This window comes from Pseudorasbora parva, chromosome 10, assembly GCF_024679245.1.
Source record: "Pseudorasbora parva isolate DD20220531a chromosome 10, ASM2467924v1, whole genome shotgun sequence".
NCBI classification, from domain to species: Eukaryota; Metazoa; Chordata; class Actinopteri; order Cypriniformes; family Gobionidae; genus Pseudorasbora; species Pseudorasbora parva.
The window spans coordinates 35,244,890-35,259,501 of record NC_090181.1 but is presented as its reverse complement, the minus strand read 5'-3'; the positions used below and the strand labels follow the sequence as shown (position 1 = coordinate 35,259,501).

General features: G+C 37.6%; 1 protein-coding gene and 1 long non-coding RNA gene across 6 annotated transcripts in view; one reads left to right on the top strand and one right to left on the bottom strand.

The window, feature by feature from the left end:
• The window catches only part of LOC137091499 (uncharacterized), a 28,134-nt gene extending 18,275 nt beyond the window's left edge, over positions 1 to 9,859 (top strand). The window contains exons 2-3 of the long non-coding RNA XR_010908093.1: positions 7,070 to 7,165; positions 9,720 to 9,859. This is a non-coding gene — a long non-coding RNA (uncharacterized lncRNA). The remainder of the gene's footprint in view (positions 1 to 7,069; positions 7,166 to 9,719) is intronic.
• Positions 1 to 14,612, bottom strand: part of ctbp2a (C-terminal binding protein 2a) — a 73,342-nt gene that overhangs the window by 1,271 nt on the left and 57,459 nt on the right. For 4 of the 5 annotated variants that reach the window (XM_067455973.1, XM_067455975.1, XM_067455974.1 and 1 more), the window contains 7 exons: positions 12,842 to 12,996; positions 10,666 to 10,810; positions 9,715 to 9,921; positions 7,022 to 7,236; positions 6,773 to 6,903; positions 5,565 to 5,692; positions 5,128 to 5,242 (listed from right to left, as the gene is read on the bottom strand). In XM_067455973.1, the coding sequence (XP_067312074.1) occupies positions 5,128 to 5,242; positions 5,565 to 5,692; positions 6,773 to 6,903; positions 7,022 to 7,236; positions 9,715 to 9,921; positions 10,666 to 10,810; positions 12,842 to 12,996 (1,096 nt within the window). Of the gene's footprint in view, positions 1 to 1,281; positions 1,353 to 5,127; positions 5,243 to 5,564; positions 5,693 to 6,772; positions 6,904 to 7,021; positions 7,237 to 9,714; positions 9,922 to 10,665; positions 10,811 to 12,841; positions 12,997 to 14,612 lie in introns of all 5 variants that reach the window. The other variant, XM_067455977.1, reaches the window with a different exon arrangement.

The window sequence follows — 14,612 nt, the reverse complement described above, 5'->3', positions numbered from 1 at the left end:
ACAAGGCCCATCAAATCAAAGCTTTGGGGCTTTACTGGTCACACTAATTTCAGCATGGCGTTTAGTATTTGCATTGAAAGTGTGTGGTAAGCTGCAAGTAGATGTAAATATTTGACTGTATTAACTGTGATGCATTAACTGTATTACGATAGAAATGTAAAACGACCAACACTTGCATCCAGTGGTCAAACTTATTCAACTTTTCCTGAAATATCACTGTTTTTAATTAAAATATGCTATAATTTACATGATTCATGTAATTAATAATTAATGATATGATGAGACACGCAACGTTTTGCATTTTTGACATATTAGACATACGAATAAGAGTGAATGTGTGCAAATTTTACAATAAAATATTTGCATATACAGTAGTTTAAATTGATTACTTCATAACTACAATAGACCTGTAACTTTTACCGTTCTAATTTATTTTTCTTTATTCCCTTAAATCCCTTTTAATCATTTAATTCCTTTAAATAAAAAGACCAATAACAATGCCCCCCCCCCAAAAAAAAGGAAAAAAATATTGAAAATATTGGTCCCCCAATGTTCAAGACGTGATTACAGCCTTTGACTGAAACACACAGACACACACGTTAATGTTAATGTTACTTTAAATGTATCCATCTTACTGATTTAAAATGGATACATTTTATTAAGTATTCTTTGTTTAAAAAAATCATCCAAAAAAAGAATACTTACTATTATCAGTCTCTAAATATAGATTTTCTTCACATACAATCCAGTATGTTAAAGATCACATGGAAGATTACGTTATTAATTCAATATATCAATTTAGAAATGAAAATGAATGGATAATTTGTAATCATTGTATTCATGTTATTATAAGGTATTTTTTTACTCAGATATTTATTGATTCCTCAGGTGATTTATTGAAATTTAAAATACTTTTTGAGTGGCACAAATGGGCCACCATAGAAAATCACAGACTAATTTAAAACAACAAATGCACACGAAACACACCAAAGCACACGCAGTGACAAATAATATATGTAATTAAAATAATTCTAGAACCAGTAAAATACAATTAGTAAGTACAATTGCTGTTCAGCCTTTATGTAACATTTCCATAAATGGGGAGGTATCACATGATAGCATGTTCTATTGCACATGAAAATGAGAAATGTAAAAAAAAAGAAGCAAGGATATGCTTGATGTTTCAGACCTCACGGTTTTGTTCATCAAGTGTTGTTCAGAGCTATTTGGCCAGTATCTTGATCTGCGACAGCGGTGTTGTAGTACTCTGTGAATATTTACCTGTCATTGTTTAGGTATACATTTTGTCTTGCAGGCCGCCAGGAGAAACGGCTGGTAGGGGTTGAGCCACTCTGCTGAGCGAGACAAGCAATCAGACTGAGCAACACACATTGTGTGTGTGTGTGTGTGTGTGTGTGTGTGTGTGTTTATTTTTGTGGGTTGGAAAGTTGAATGCATAAAAATGAGGTGTTAGTTGGGGAAATGTTCAGAAGGGTCATAGTGGGTAAAGCTAGTGGTGAAACTGTAGATGTAGCGTTAAGTTAATTTATGTGTACCACAGGGATAGTAGGCAGTAACCTTTTGGGGCCCGCCTCCAACTGCGGCATGTCGCCAGGGCGGGGATGGCTCTCAAATAAAAGCAGGCGCTCGAGGTCTGCGACTGAGGTCGGCCACCCATGCTCCATCTCGCGTGACTGAACGCCGCTTGTCCCTCTACGAAGTTGGATGCTGACGGCTCGAGGCCTTGAAACTATTTAGCATGCCGGAGTCTCGTTTGTTATCGGAATGAACCAGACATTATTGTATTTGCATATTGTGATCTGGAGGATCGCGCTCACTACCCAGGGATGAACTAATGAAGCTTGTTTGCATTGCTGAACGCAGCCACTGTACTGCTTGGCTGCTCATACAGTAGGATGAATGAATTTGTTGAGTGATCTTGAGTCCATTGGGGGAAATAGAGCAGGGACGGCGATTAGAAAGGAATACAATTATTCAGGTTTTGGTTCAGATTTTATATGACAATTTTTTTTTTCTCAGCAATTTGAGTATGTTGTGGCAGATATACATTTTTTATATGACTAAACTAAAACACTTAAAACTGAAGCAAGCAAATTCTGGGAAGCGCTGTTGAAAGTGGATCGAACAGAGCACCAAAATAGACTTGTAGCCAATCAGCAGTAAAGGGCATGTTCATGCATGGGGGTGGAGCTATCAAGATAGGGGTGTCAACCTTTTGGGTAGGGGGTGATTTCAATATCAGCAGAGTTTCTCAGAAATCACTTACTGCACCCTTACTTTCTTATAACAAATGTTGATGTTTTAACACAATTTATAATGAATTAACAAATACTATTTATTATTTATTAAACTATTACATTGCTATTTATTATTTTATTATTTACTAAACTATTTTCATAAATATTATATTTAAAATATTTTATTTAAAAAAATATGTATTATACTATTTACTGAAGCATTATTATTTTAAAAATATAATAATTTAGTAAATATAATTCAAATGCATCATTTATATATTTATATAATATATTTTAATAATATTTACTATACATAGTCAAACCAAAAATTATTCAGACACCAGATAATTTTTTTTACTAGTGGGTACAGGACACTAGTGTAATTTATACACTATTAAACTGTTACATTAAGTAAACTGTGACATTATACCCAAAAATTCTTCATGCAGTAAAATTGATTAAAAAAAATATGGGACCAAGATTATTCATACACTGACCTGAACATGTTTTGCTCGTGTTTTTTCTTGAATTTCAAATGTGACATTTTACACAGACTGAACAAAATGAAGCATTGCTTGGTCATTGGTTGACCTAAATTTGCATAATTTAATTGTGTACTTAAATTTAACAGCTGACAGCTGATTGGTTGATTGTAAGCCAGGACATACCTTTCTATCAAAGTTATCTGACGTTGTTCAAGGTGAAGTGAGTTCTTCTAAACTAGCGAATAAACTGTGATAATGTGAGAAAATGCTGAAGGTGTTGAATGTAGAATGTTTGGTTTGACTGCATATATGTAAGGGATAATCCACGGCTAGCCATGCATTAAAGGATTTTAAAGCACGGTGTAGAGAAGAACCACCCGACGCGAAGCGGAGGTTTACCCACTGTTATCTGTTATTCCTGTACCCACTAGTTATTTGCCAAGTTAAAAACAAGTTAAAGCTGTAACTGATGTTTTTTAAGAGACAGGTTAAAATGAAGGTTGTTTTCTTACGTCTGGTTAGTTCTAGCACACCGTCGCTTTTAAGAGAGAGAGAGAGAGAGAGAGAGAGAGAGAGAGAGAGAGAGAGAGAGAGAGAGAGAGAGAGAGAGAGAGAGAGAGAGAGAGAGAGAGAGAGAGAGAGAGAGGCGTTCGCGACCTCTTCTTTATGTCGGTCTGAAGATCCCCTCGTTGCTTAAGCATATCGAACATAACTTAATGATTATTTAATGGATTTATTAAAATTATTTATGAATGACAGGCAACACTGCAGTGACAAGGCAATCTTTAACGAATCATCATTATGTAGCCTAGTGTGAAATAAACCCGCGTCAACCTATAAAGACATTACATTTAATGCATTAAATTAAATAATAATATAGGTGCTCGAGTCTGTCAGTGTGGGTGTCACAAACTCACGACCATCATAAAATCGTAAAAAACGCACGACACACGGCGACATGTTCCGCAACTCGGTGTCATGCAGGTGTCATGTCAGTGTCAGTCCTTGTCGTGATAATGTTAGTGACATGACAATGAAGACCGCATGTGCCACGGCTGTGCCAATACGCGCATAGTCATCATAGATATGTATACCTATACATATCTGCGCATAGTGACATATGTGCCATTGGCTTCTGTGTGTCACGTCATGTCTCATGTCACTTAATGCTGCCATAGATATGTATCTGTGGTTGATACTGCCAGCTGCCACTGTCACTCTAGCTGTGTCTCATTTCAGAAGGCTGCGTCCTCCGGAGGTCGCATTTGAAGGGTGCATACGTCATAAGGCCATCTCATTTCAAAAAAGTGAGTAGGACACTTCAAATGCGACCTCCAAATGAGTCCTTCTTTCACAGGATTTCGGAGTGTGCATGAGGTGTAGCCTTCGTGGGTGGAGATAACCCATAATTCTTTGCGTCGCTGTTAACAACCGTCATATATATTTTTTTATATTATATGAAAAAACTGCACCACTGCCGGATATACATGCGAGCCTAGGTGTGGTGTTTAAAATGTAATTTCAAGCTTGTTTTTATTTTTAAGCTCTATTACCTCTAACACACATAGTTGTGGTTAACAGGATTACAACGCTTTAGTGCTTTTTAAACGTTTAGAACAGTACATTGCTGTCGACAAGAAACATTTCATTGTAATTTTCAAGTTATAAAAATGTTTCATTCATATAAACTGGCATGAGAGTGCAACGAGGATGAACGTGTTGGCATAGCAACGTGATACTTCCTGCCTGTGTGTCCTACGAAGGACGTCTCGTTTAATTCTGATGAGGCATCCTACACAGGACGTGTCCTCCGGAGGATGCAGCCTTCGAAATTTAACGAAATAAGACACAGCTTCTGTTTGCAAGCGTAACTGTGTTACTATGGTTACCAGTGTTTATAGTGGCGGATTAATTTCAAACTGTAATCAAACTGACTGGAATTACCAGGGCATTAAACGGTTTTACTGCACACCTTCCAGCCAATCAGAATCGAGTATTAAAACAGACCATGGTATAATGATTTATTATACCATTACTTGTATACTATTTATTTAAAAAAATCTGCTAGCTCATAAATAAATCACTAAATTATACAGTTATATGAAGGATATCATATTATATGATATATAAATTATTTCAAGAATTGTATTTTTTTAAATGTTAAAACTGATGTACAAAAATGTTTTGATTCTTGAAGATTAATAAAACAAAATATAATGAAAAGCATTTGGGTTCAGTTCTAAATGTGAACCAGTTCTCGGTTCTCAATCTTAGAAACGAGGGTGTTTGAGAAGACAAACTCAAGGGTGAATGGAATAAGGGTTAGTATGGCATGACAGGTAATGTATGAAGTTTGGTGCGTGTTTAAAAATCTCTTTTCTCACCTGTAAGCTCCGCCGTTGAGCTCCGGATGTACCTGCTGCTCCATCACCCCCCACGGCGCCGTAGTAACAAAAAACTCTTTGTTGACGCAGTTTCTGAGACTGTCTGGAATACGACCTGAAAACCAGAACAAACCCGAGACATGATGACTGATGTACAACAGAACGGATGCTTTGAGAGAGAGGGGGTGGGGTGGGGGGGGGGGGGGGGGGGGGTAAAGAACTATATTTACATTCCCTGACAGAAATACAAGCAGCATAAAAATGTTTGAGGTAAAATGACAGTTTGAAAAGTTATGCAAAATAGAAAGGAGCCTTCACAGTTCACATACTTTGATAAATCACCTTTCTTTATGCAAATTCTGCGATGAAATCATCAGAAGTGGTTAAATTCTGAACAGAAAACATATTAACAAAGAAGTAAATGGGAGCTTTCATACCAGTGATGGCCCTGCGGATCTCAGTGGCCGCGGCCTCTCGCATCTCTAGTGAGGCCTGCTCACTGTACCACGCCGTGTGAGGGGTGCAGATCAGATTGGGCGCATCTTTCAGAGGACCCTGAGTAAAACTGAGAGAAAACCAGAGCATAAGGGAGACAGAATGACACTACCGTATATCCTAATCGGCATACTTTTACTACACACTGAAAGTATGGGTAGCATTTTATTTTACAGTCCTGTTTCGCATACTACGTATTTATTGTAGAAATGACATGTTACCTTACACTTCTCAGTACTTTTGTGGGTAAGTACACTGTAAGTACATTGAAAGTGCATGTACTGTTAAATAAAGTGCAATCAAAGTATGTACTACGCTGGTGATGTGAAAGTGCATGCACTACTGTAACAAATAAAATTCTATTTTATTATATACTTTAAAATGAAATATATTCCTGTGACGCAATTCTGAATGTTCAGCATCATTACTCCAGTCTTCAGTCACATGATCCTGCAGAAATTAATCTAATATGCAGATTTTCTGATCAAGAAACATTATTATCAATGTCGAAAACAGCTGTGCTTAATATTTTAGTAGAAACCATGACAATTTTTTTTTTGGTCAAAAAGAGCTAAAAAGCTAAAAAGAACAACATTTATTTGAAATAGAATTGTTCTAACATTATACATTTCTTACCTGTCATTTTTTAAAATCAATTTAAAGCATCCTTGCTGAATAAAAGTATTTTTAAATAGTAGTATTCCTAAACGCGAACTTTTGAATGATAGTGTACTTTTCATAATGTAGTAAGATAATATGAACTAAATTGTTTACCTTAAAATGTATTATTACACAACTTTGGATACATTGCTTGTGTTGTTGTATTATTCTCATTTGATTATCATCACATAGAAATAGTACATGTAGTACTACCATAACAAATTACCATTATGTTCTAGAAAAGTAAAATACCAGAGCGGAAAACTTTGCAGTCCTTGCTATTTTTTTTACAGCTGAAATAATTCACCATCATCAATGTACTATAATCTGGGATGCACTAATCTGTATATTGCATATTATACAGCAGTAATAGTATGCAAACTTGGGTGCAGTTTTAAAGGTGCTTGAAAGTACATCTATTATCTTAAGATATTTTAGGTGTACAGTAACATGGAGATTGTTATAAATAGTATGTCATTACAAATGTTACCTGAAGGGTTCAGACTCGTGAACGTCCAGGGCGGCCCCCCGTATCCTGCCCTCTTTTAGAGCCTGAGCCAGGGCTTTTTCATCGACCAGACCCCCTCGGGCTGTGTTGACTAGAAACGCTCCCTGTCGCATCTAACAAAACATGATCCGTGACAAGTCCTCAAAGTCATGTTCAGGTCACAGCCACTAGATGGCGCTCATGATAACAGGATGGGATTAATGGACTGTTTGTGTGTACTGTGTAGTCTACCTGTTTGATGGTGAAGTCGTTAATGAGGTGGTGATTGTGTTCGTTTAGGTTGCAGTGGAGAGACACACAGTCGCTCTGGTACAGGAGGTCCTGTAAGGTGTAAACTCTCTGGACGCCCAGCGATCGTTCTAAACCGTCTTGCAAGTATGGGTCATAAAAGATCACATTGAAGCCAAACGCTTTTGCTCGAACAGCCACTGCCTGTCCTGATCGGCCTATAACACAAAAATACATAAATATATAAACACACAAACACATTAAGCAGAAATGACTTTAAGATTGTTTATATAAATTGCAACTAAGGTGCTTTTTTGGTCCTCATTGGAGCTCAAAAAATTGTCAACACCCACTTCAGTAATATGAAAACAAAAATTACACATTGATGACCTGAACTGCATAGATGACAGTTCATTAAAGGTTCCTGTAAATTGTTATATGGTCCAAATGAATTGTTATCTTATAATATAATATAAAACAAAATTAAATTGTCTTCAGACTTTTGACTGGTAGTGTACATTTTATTGGAGCAAATATTATATTTACATATTAATATTTTCATGCACACCTGGAGACACTTAATTTAATTTAGTTTTGTATTATATTTTATTTAGTTAAATGCTTGAGTTTAGTCTTATAAGGGTTAGGGTTAGATTGTGCTTACATATGAATTCAAAACTAAAATTGTACTTTTTATGATTTTTGTTCACTGCCTGTTTTAATGCAGCACTAGGTAACTTTTCAACCTTCATAATCTATTTTCAAGACTCTTGTGATGATACATTGACTTACAATAGGTTGAATGACACGTCTGCCATAGCCTGATGGGGTCTGTATCGTTTTTAATCGTACTTTTAAACTTCGGGTTTCGAGTAGTAACCCGAGAACAAAAAGAACTACAAAATTCGACTGCTTTACGGCATATACGTCACTTCCAACACCCACACTTCCTTAAATTCGGACGCGCGAGCCCAACTTTGTTCATTGGATAATATAGTCATGTCCGAAGCAGCACAGACAAATAAGAAAGAAATTTTTTTTGGAGGAAAGCAATAAGAGGAAATGAGAAAGTGATGGGATTAAAGGGAGGAAGAGGATCAACATTGGACCAGCGTTTGCTCGTCGGTGTGAGCTGAAGGAGGCGTGCCCAACCGATGCTGTCATGCTTGTTATGGTGATTACCTACCACTCAAACATTGAACTGAAGTATCATATAGATTCTGTAAAACGGTAACCAATAGACTACTATAATGACGCTGGCTTGTAAACGTGAGCATCGCGATTATATGGCGTTTGAAAATAATACCCATGAAATTATATTCATATGACATGCTGAAACATATGCCACTGACTGTGCCTGGGATGAAGACATTTCACACGCGACGCCAGAAGAACACCTGCATGTAAAAACTCCTCCTGCAGTGTTCAGGGGAACTATTAGTGCTGCACCAACCCGCTGGGCCGCTTTTATGAAGTTATTTGGCCCTCCCTGCACCAATGTATATATTTTTGCAACCCGCCCTGCACCCGCGACCATTCAATAGACATACGGGGTCCGCGGGTTATTAGACTACCCGCGCATCACTAGTTCAGTGCTATCAGGGTTGTCATGTCAACAAATGCACGCGCGATGGCATCCCCTGATATTGGATGACAGAGTTTACGACAGTAGTTGAGGACATTATTTTTTCCCAACTGTAGGGAGACCCCGAGAGCAAAAGTTACCCAGTGCTGCCTTAATCATTACATCATTATCTTCAATTCTTGATAACTGTGATTTTAGTGAAATTTTAAATATTAAAATATATTAAATATATTAAATTTATATATACAGCGATCAGGCATAACATTATGAACTTCCTAATATTGTGCTGGTTCCACTTTTGGTGCCAAAACAGCCCTGACCAGTCAAGGTGTGGAGTCCACTAGACCCCTGAAGGTGTGCTGCGGTATCTGTCACCAAAATGTTAGCAGCAGATCCTTCAAGTCCTGTTTGTTGCGAGGTGGGGCCTCTATGTATTGGATTTCTTTGTTCAGCACATCCCACAGATGCTCGATTGGAATGAGATCTGGGGAATTTGGAGGCCAAGTCCACTCCTCAAACTCATTGCTGTGCTCCTCAAACCAGCAATTTGAGCTACAGTAGCTCGTCTGTTTGATTGGACCACACAGGCCAGCCTTTGCTTCAAACGTGCATCAATGAGCCTTGGCCGCCAATGACCCTGTCTTTGGCAGACCGGGAACACTCCACAAGAGCTGCAGTTTTGGAGTTTTTGACCCAGTCTCCTGGCCATCACAATTTGGCCCTTGTCAAACTCGCTCAAATCCTTACACTTGCCCATTTTTCCTGCTTCTAAAACATCAACTTTGAGGACAAAATGTTCACTTGCTGCCTAATATATCAGGTGCCATGATGAAGAGATGCTATTCACTTCACCTGTCATAATGTTATGCCTGATCGGTGTATATTCCTCTTTTCTAAGTGACTTTGGATAAAAACATATTTTTTTTCTCATATGTATGTATCTCATATGCATATGTATCTCAAATTTGTATTTCAATTTATAATGCACAACAAACAACTAACGTAAATAAATAAAAAATAATAATTGAATTACAACTTAAGCATTACACAATATAATAATGTTTGTTAATGTCATTAAAAAACATTATCATATTGTTATTTTTTCTCTCACCAAAGCCAATAAGTCCGAGTGTTTCCCCTCTGATACGGGCGGCCCCTGACGCCACCTCTCGGATCTGCTCCACGCTCTGGACCCGCGTGCCCTCCCGCATGGCCTGGTACAGCCAAGTGTTCCTCCTGTACAGGTTCAGGATGTGGCAAAGCGTCGAGTCTGCCGTCTCCTCCACGGCGGCTGATGGGATATTACACACTGCAATACCTGAAGACATGCGCAAATGCTCAGTCTGATTCATAGAATTTATGCAACATGAAAAGATTCATATTTACATATCAGAATATTCAATTGACAAGGCAATGTCTCAGATGGTGCATTCATACTTATATTCAAGCAAACCCTGATCCATCTTCTATGCATTCATGGATTTGACCTGTAAGTTTATCCAGCCTTTATTAAGGAGAAATGGAGATCATTATCTAACCAGAATACATTCTTTAATTCTAACCAAATTAACTGTCTGTCCCAGAGGAACAATTAGAGATCCTCTACCTTCTCCTGTCTCTGACAGACATCTCATCGCCGTTTGGCTCGTCAAACTTTCAAACAACCCACATTTCCTCACTACACGCAGAGTACTTTGTTGTTCTAAACAAAGATTGAACCTAGTTTCTCAGCTGAGTAGTATTTGAGTCAGTAGTGTGTTCTCTGACACCAAGTATCACTATATAAACACATCTTTATACATTCTGCATTTAATTTGCTACAGCTTGTCATACAAATATCTCTGTTTTAAGTTTCTCACTATACATTTTTCAGGTATATATAATTGTCCAGAATGCTGCTGCCTGCTGAAGCAACACAAAGACATTGTTTTTAAATGGTACCTCTGATTTTAGATAAAGTTTTCATTCTTATTATTCTCATTATCATCTAGATAAAATAATAACAATGAGGCAAATGTATATTTGTATGTCAAGTATCATCCTGTAGACCCAATGCTCTTACCCATCTCTCCAGCTGCTTTAATGTCAATATTGTCATATCCACTACCGATGCGGATTATGATTCGGAGGGCTTTAAATTTCTCCAGATCTTCTCTGGTCAGAGTGATGGTGTGGTACATCATCGCCCCCACCGCCTCGTTCAACACCTGCCACAGACACATTTATACCACACTATAAACAACAGGGCACGCTACTGTGGGATGTTTATTAAGGACACATAAATCATTTCTTTGTAGCATCCTGGGAGGAGTATGTGGGTGTAATGCATTTCTCATGATGAGTTTGCCATGTTCGTGTACATGACATTTAATGCATTTCCTTCCAGTTTGATAATTGTTTCTTTTTTAATCTGTACACACTCACAATTATAAATCAAATTGCAATAAAACATGAGATTAAATTTAGCAGGGTAATTCGACTCAAATCTACACTAAATGAATATGTGCAGCGCTAGTGGGTCTGATAATTGGGTCACTATAAAATGAATCACAGCCCGTGTGATTGTATGTACCAGTGTTTCTGGCAGAATTCTACTTTTGTTTTGTATGCATCCTTACTAAACAAATCTATTTTATCTAACATTTGAATTTTCTTTTTCATTAAAAACAAGCAAACAATGTATTACGACAAAATATTTGACTGACTGTTGGAACAGATTCACTAAGTAAATTGTTGACTGAGGCAAACAGACTTAATAGTTTGTGCTTTTGCGGGTCTTTTCGATCAATTCATTAAAATAACTGGTTCATGGGAGTTTGTAAATCAGACTACAGTGTTTTTTGTGTTTGTTGCTGCATGCAGTCAGTGAAACATAATCTGTTTATTATGTATTTATCGTCTGATTTAAACTTCTGCAGCAAAACATGACATGACCAAGTTCAAAGTTGTTTGTCATCACTCTTTCATACAACACAACATTTCAAACAAAACTTTTATATATTAAAATGTAACAAAATATATTATGAATATTGGTTAAGAGGATTGAAAGAAATGTTAATCTTCTTTAATTTTCTTTCATTGGGAAGGAGCAAAGTTGTAAAAAAGGAAGGTGGGAAGGAAGGAAAAAAGGTCGGAAGGGTGTAAAAAGGAAGATTTTAAGGAAGGAAGGAAGGTTGTACAAAAGGAAAGTTGGGAAGAAGGTTGTAAGGAAGGAAGGAAAGAAGGTTGTAAGGAAGGAAAGAAAGAAGGTTGTAAAAAAGGAAAGAAAGAAGGTTGTAAAAAAGGAAGGAAAGACAGTTGTAAAAAAAGGAAAGCAGGTTGGAAGGTTGGGAAAAAGGAAGGAAGGTTGTAAAAAAGGATTGAAGGTTGTTAAAAGGAAGGAAGGAAGGAAGGAAGAAAGGAAGGAAGGAAGGAAGGAAGGAAGGAAGGAAGGAAGGAAGGAAGGAAGGAAGGAAGGAAGGAAGGAAGGAAGGAAGGAAGGAAGGAAGGAAGGAAGGAAGGAAGGAAGGAAGGAAGGAAGGAAGGAAGGTTGTAAAAAAGGAGGGGGACGGATGTAAAAGGAAAGCAGGTTGGAAGGTTGGGAAAAAGGAAGGAAGGTTTTAAAAAAGGATTGAAGGTTGTAAAAAGGAAGAAAGAAAGAAAGAAAGAAAGAAAGAAAGAAAGAAAGAAAGAAAGAAAGAAAGAAAGAAAGAAAGAAAGAAAGAAAGAAAGAAAGAAGGTCCTTATTTTTTAAAGCTACAATATTTCCCCCCATCGAGCAGTGAAAAGGTATATGACCATCCAGTGAATAATAGTTTCTGTTCCTCTCAATTCTGATTTAGTTTTAACTCCTACGGTGGCCGATTTAGTCCAAGATTAACATGGCAATCCCCCTCTTCACATTCGACACGGTGCCATCAAGTGTTTAAACGCGAAAGACGAAGCTTGCATTTAAAGGTATGTCCCTCTTTGGCTAATGTACTTTCAAGATGGAGGGACATGGCGACCGGCATTCGAACCCCTCACCCGTATGTATTTCAATGGCATATTATAAACATACGAGAATACTTTATTACGTGAAAGAAGTAAATATACATTAATGAGTACATATATTTGTGAAAGAACTAAGTGTTTTTTTTTAACTAAGAATAAACTAAAAAAGTTACACAGTGTGACTTTAAATAAAAATAAATTGCTGATTCAATTCAACTCGACTAAAACATAATTTTGCCAGAGTAGTGCTAGTGATGCTAACAGACCTTCTCATGGATCTCCTGCGTTGACTGCGCATCACAGAACGCCACAGTGGCCAAATCCTTCAGGATGGGCATCTCTACAGTACAGTCCCTCCCGTCCAACAGAGCGACCAGCGGCCGAGGATGCATCGGACCATTCATGATTTGCGGCCTTATACCTGCAAAGACGCAGAGAAACGTGAACTTCCCATTCGCCCCCCTGCCATGTGTCTTGTTGTCATGGAGATTGCAGCATTTGGGCAGAGTTATGAATACATTTCATTTAATAGCTTTGGGGGAAACATCTCGCTCTCTTGTTTCTCTCTTTTCACTCTCCACCATCTATTTAAAAAGGACTTCAAATGAGAATTATTTACCATGGTAATATTATTAAAAAATAATTGTGTGGGAGATGTTAAGGCAGCGTCGGGTCTCTCCGAGGGAAACGGAATGGATGAGAGAGATCAGGGGTTTGGCACGCTTTAAATGAGCAGTGGACACATCAAACAGAAACACAAATGACATGGTGGAGCCATCACTACATCAGAGCGGGAGAAATCAGAGGGGGAAGGACAGACGATGAGGCTCACACACACACACACACCCCTTCATGTAGGTGCTCGACCAATCAATGTTCACAAAACCGTGCCGACTGTTCATTTTCCAACCCATAAACAATTTCAGCGCTCAGACAGCCTGCTCTAAAAGCTTTTTTGGACAAGAAAAGCAAAGACAAACTTAAACTCAGTGATTTTTAAACAAACCTAGCAATGCACGGCCATTATCCAATCAGAGTCCAGTAGGGGAATTATCCAATCAGAGAGCGGCAGGGGAAAATCTCAGCCCTGTCCTTCAGCGATTCTCCACATTTACTCTGATCACAGTGCACAAAAGATCCTGACAAAACATTGATTTCAGAGATGTGAGGCTTTTTTTTTTTAACTTGCTATCACAAATCTCTTTGTAGTTTTTCCTCAGGAGTCCCAGCAGGGATCATTCACCTAAAAAATGTGAATATGTTACATCACCCTTACAACCATGATGTTGTTTCAAAACCAATGACTTTCTCTCTTCCTTGGAACACTAAGTCCTTTTTTCTAAATATTTTCTCACTTTTTCATACATTGTAAACATATGGTGATGAGTGACCATGAAGCTAAAAATGACTAACAAGAGCATCATAAATGTTCTTTCAATGTGTGAGCAGACAGAAATCTTTTGAATCTAATTTGTGATCACATCCTTTCAAATATGTTGCATCACACTTTTGATATCAACACCGCAACAAAGGATTTTCTTACTCTGTGTTTTTGTCTTGTTTTCCATTACAACCAGGGCTTGACACTAAGACCCGCCAACCTGCCAAATGTGTGTTTCACTGCGTGTAACGCTGTCACTCCTACTAGTCACGCTTTGGTGGGTTGAATTTTATAAGCTATATAATATTTCTGTAACACTTTATTTTAAGGTTCAGTTATTAACTATTAACTAATTGCTTATTAGCATGCATATTACTAGGATATTGGCTGTTTATTAGTACTTATAAAGGCCATATTAATACCTTATTCTTCATTACCTTATTCTACATCCCTTAATCCTACCCAATACCTAAAATTAAATGCTACAAAAACTACCTTACCAACTATTAATAAGCAGTATATTAGGAGTTTATTGAGGCAAAAGTCGTAGTTAATAGTGAATATGTGCTCCCTATACTAAAGTGTTACCCATTTTTCTATTGTAGTCTTTTAAAAAGGCATCTGAGTGCACTGAGTGCACAACTAAGTGCAATGTA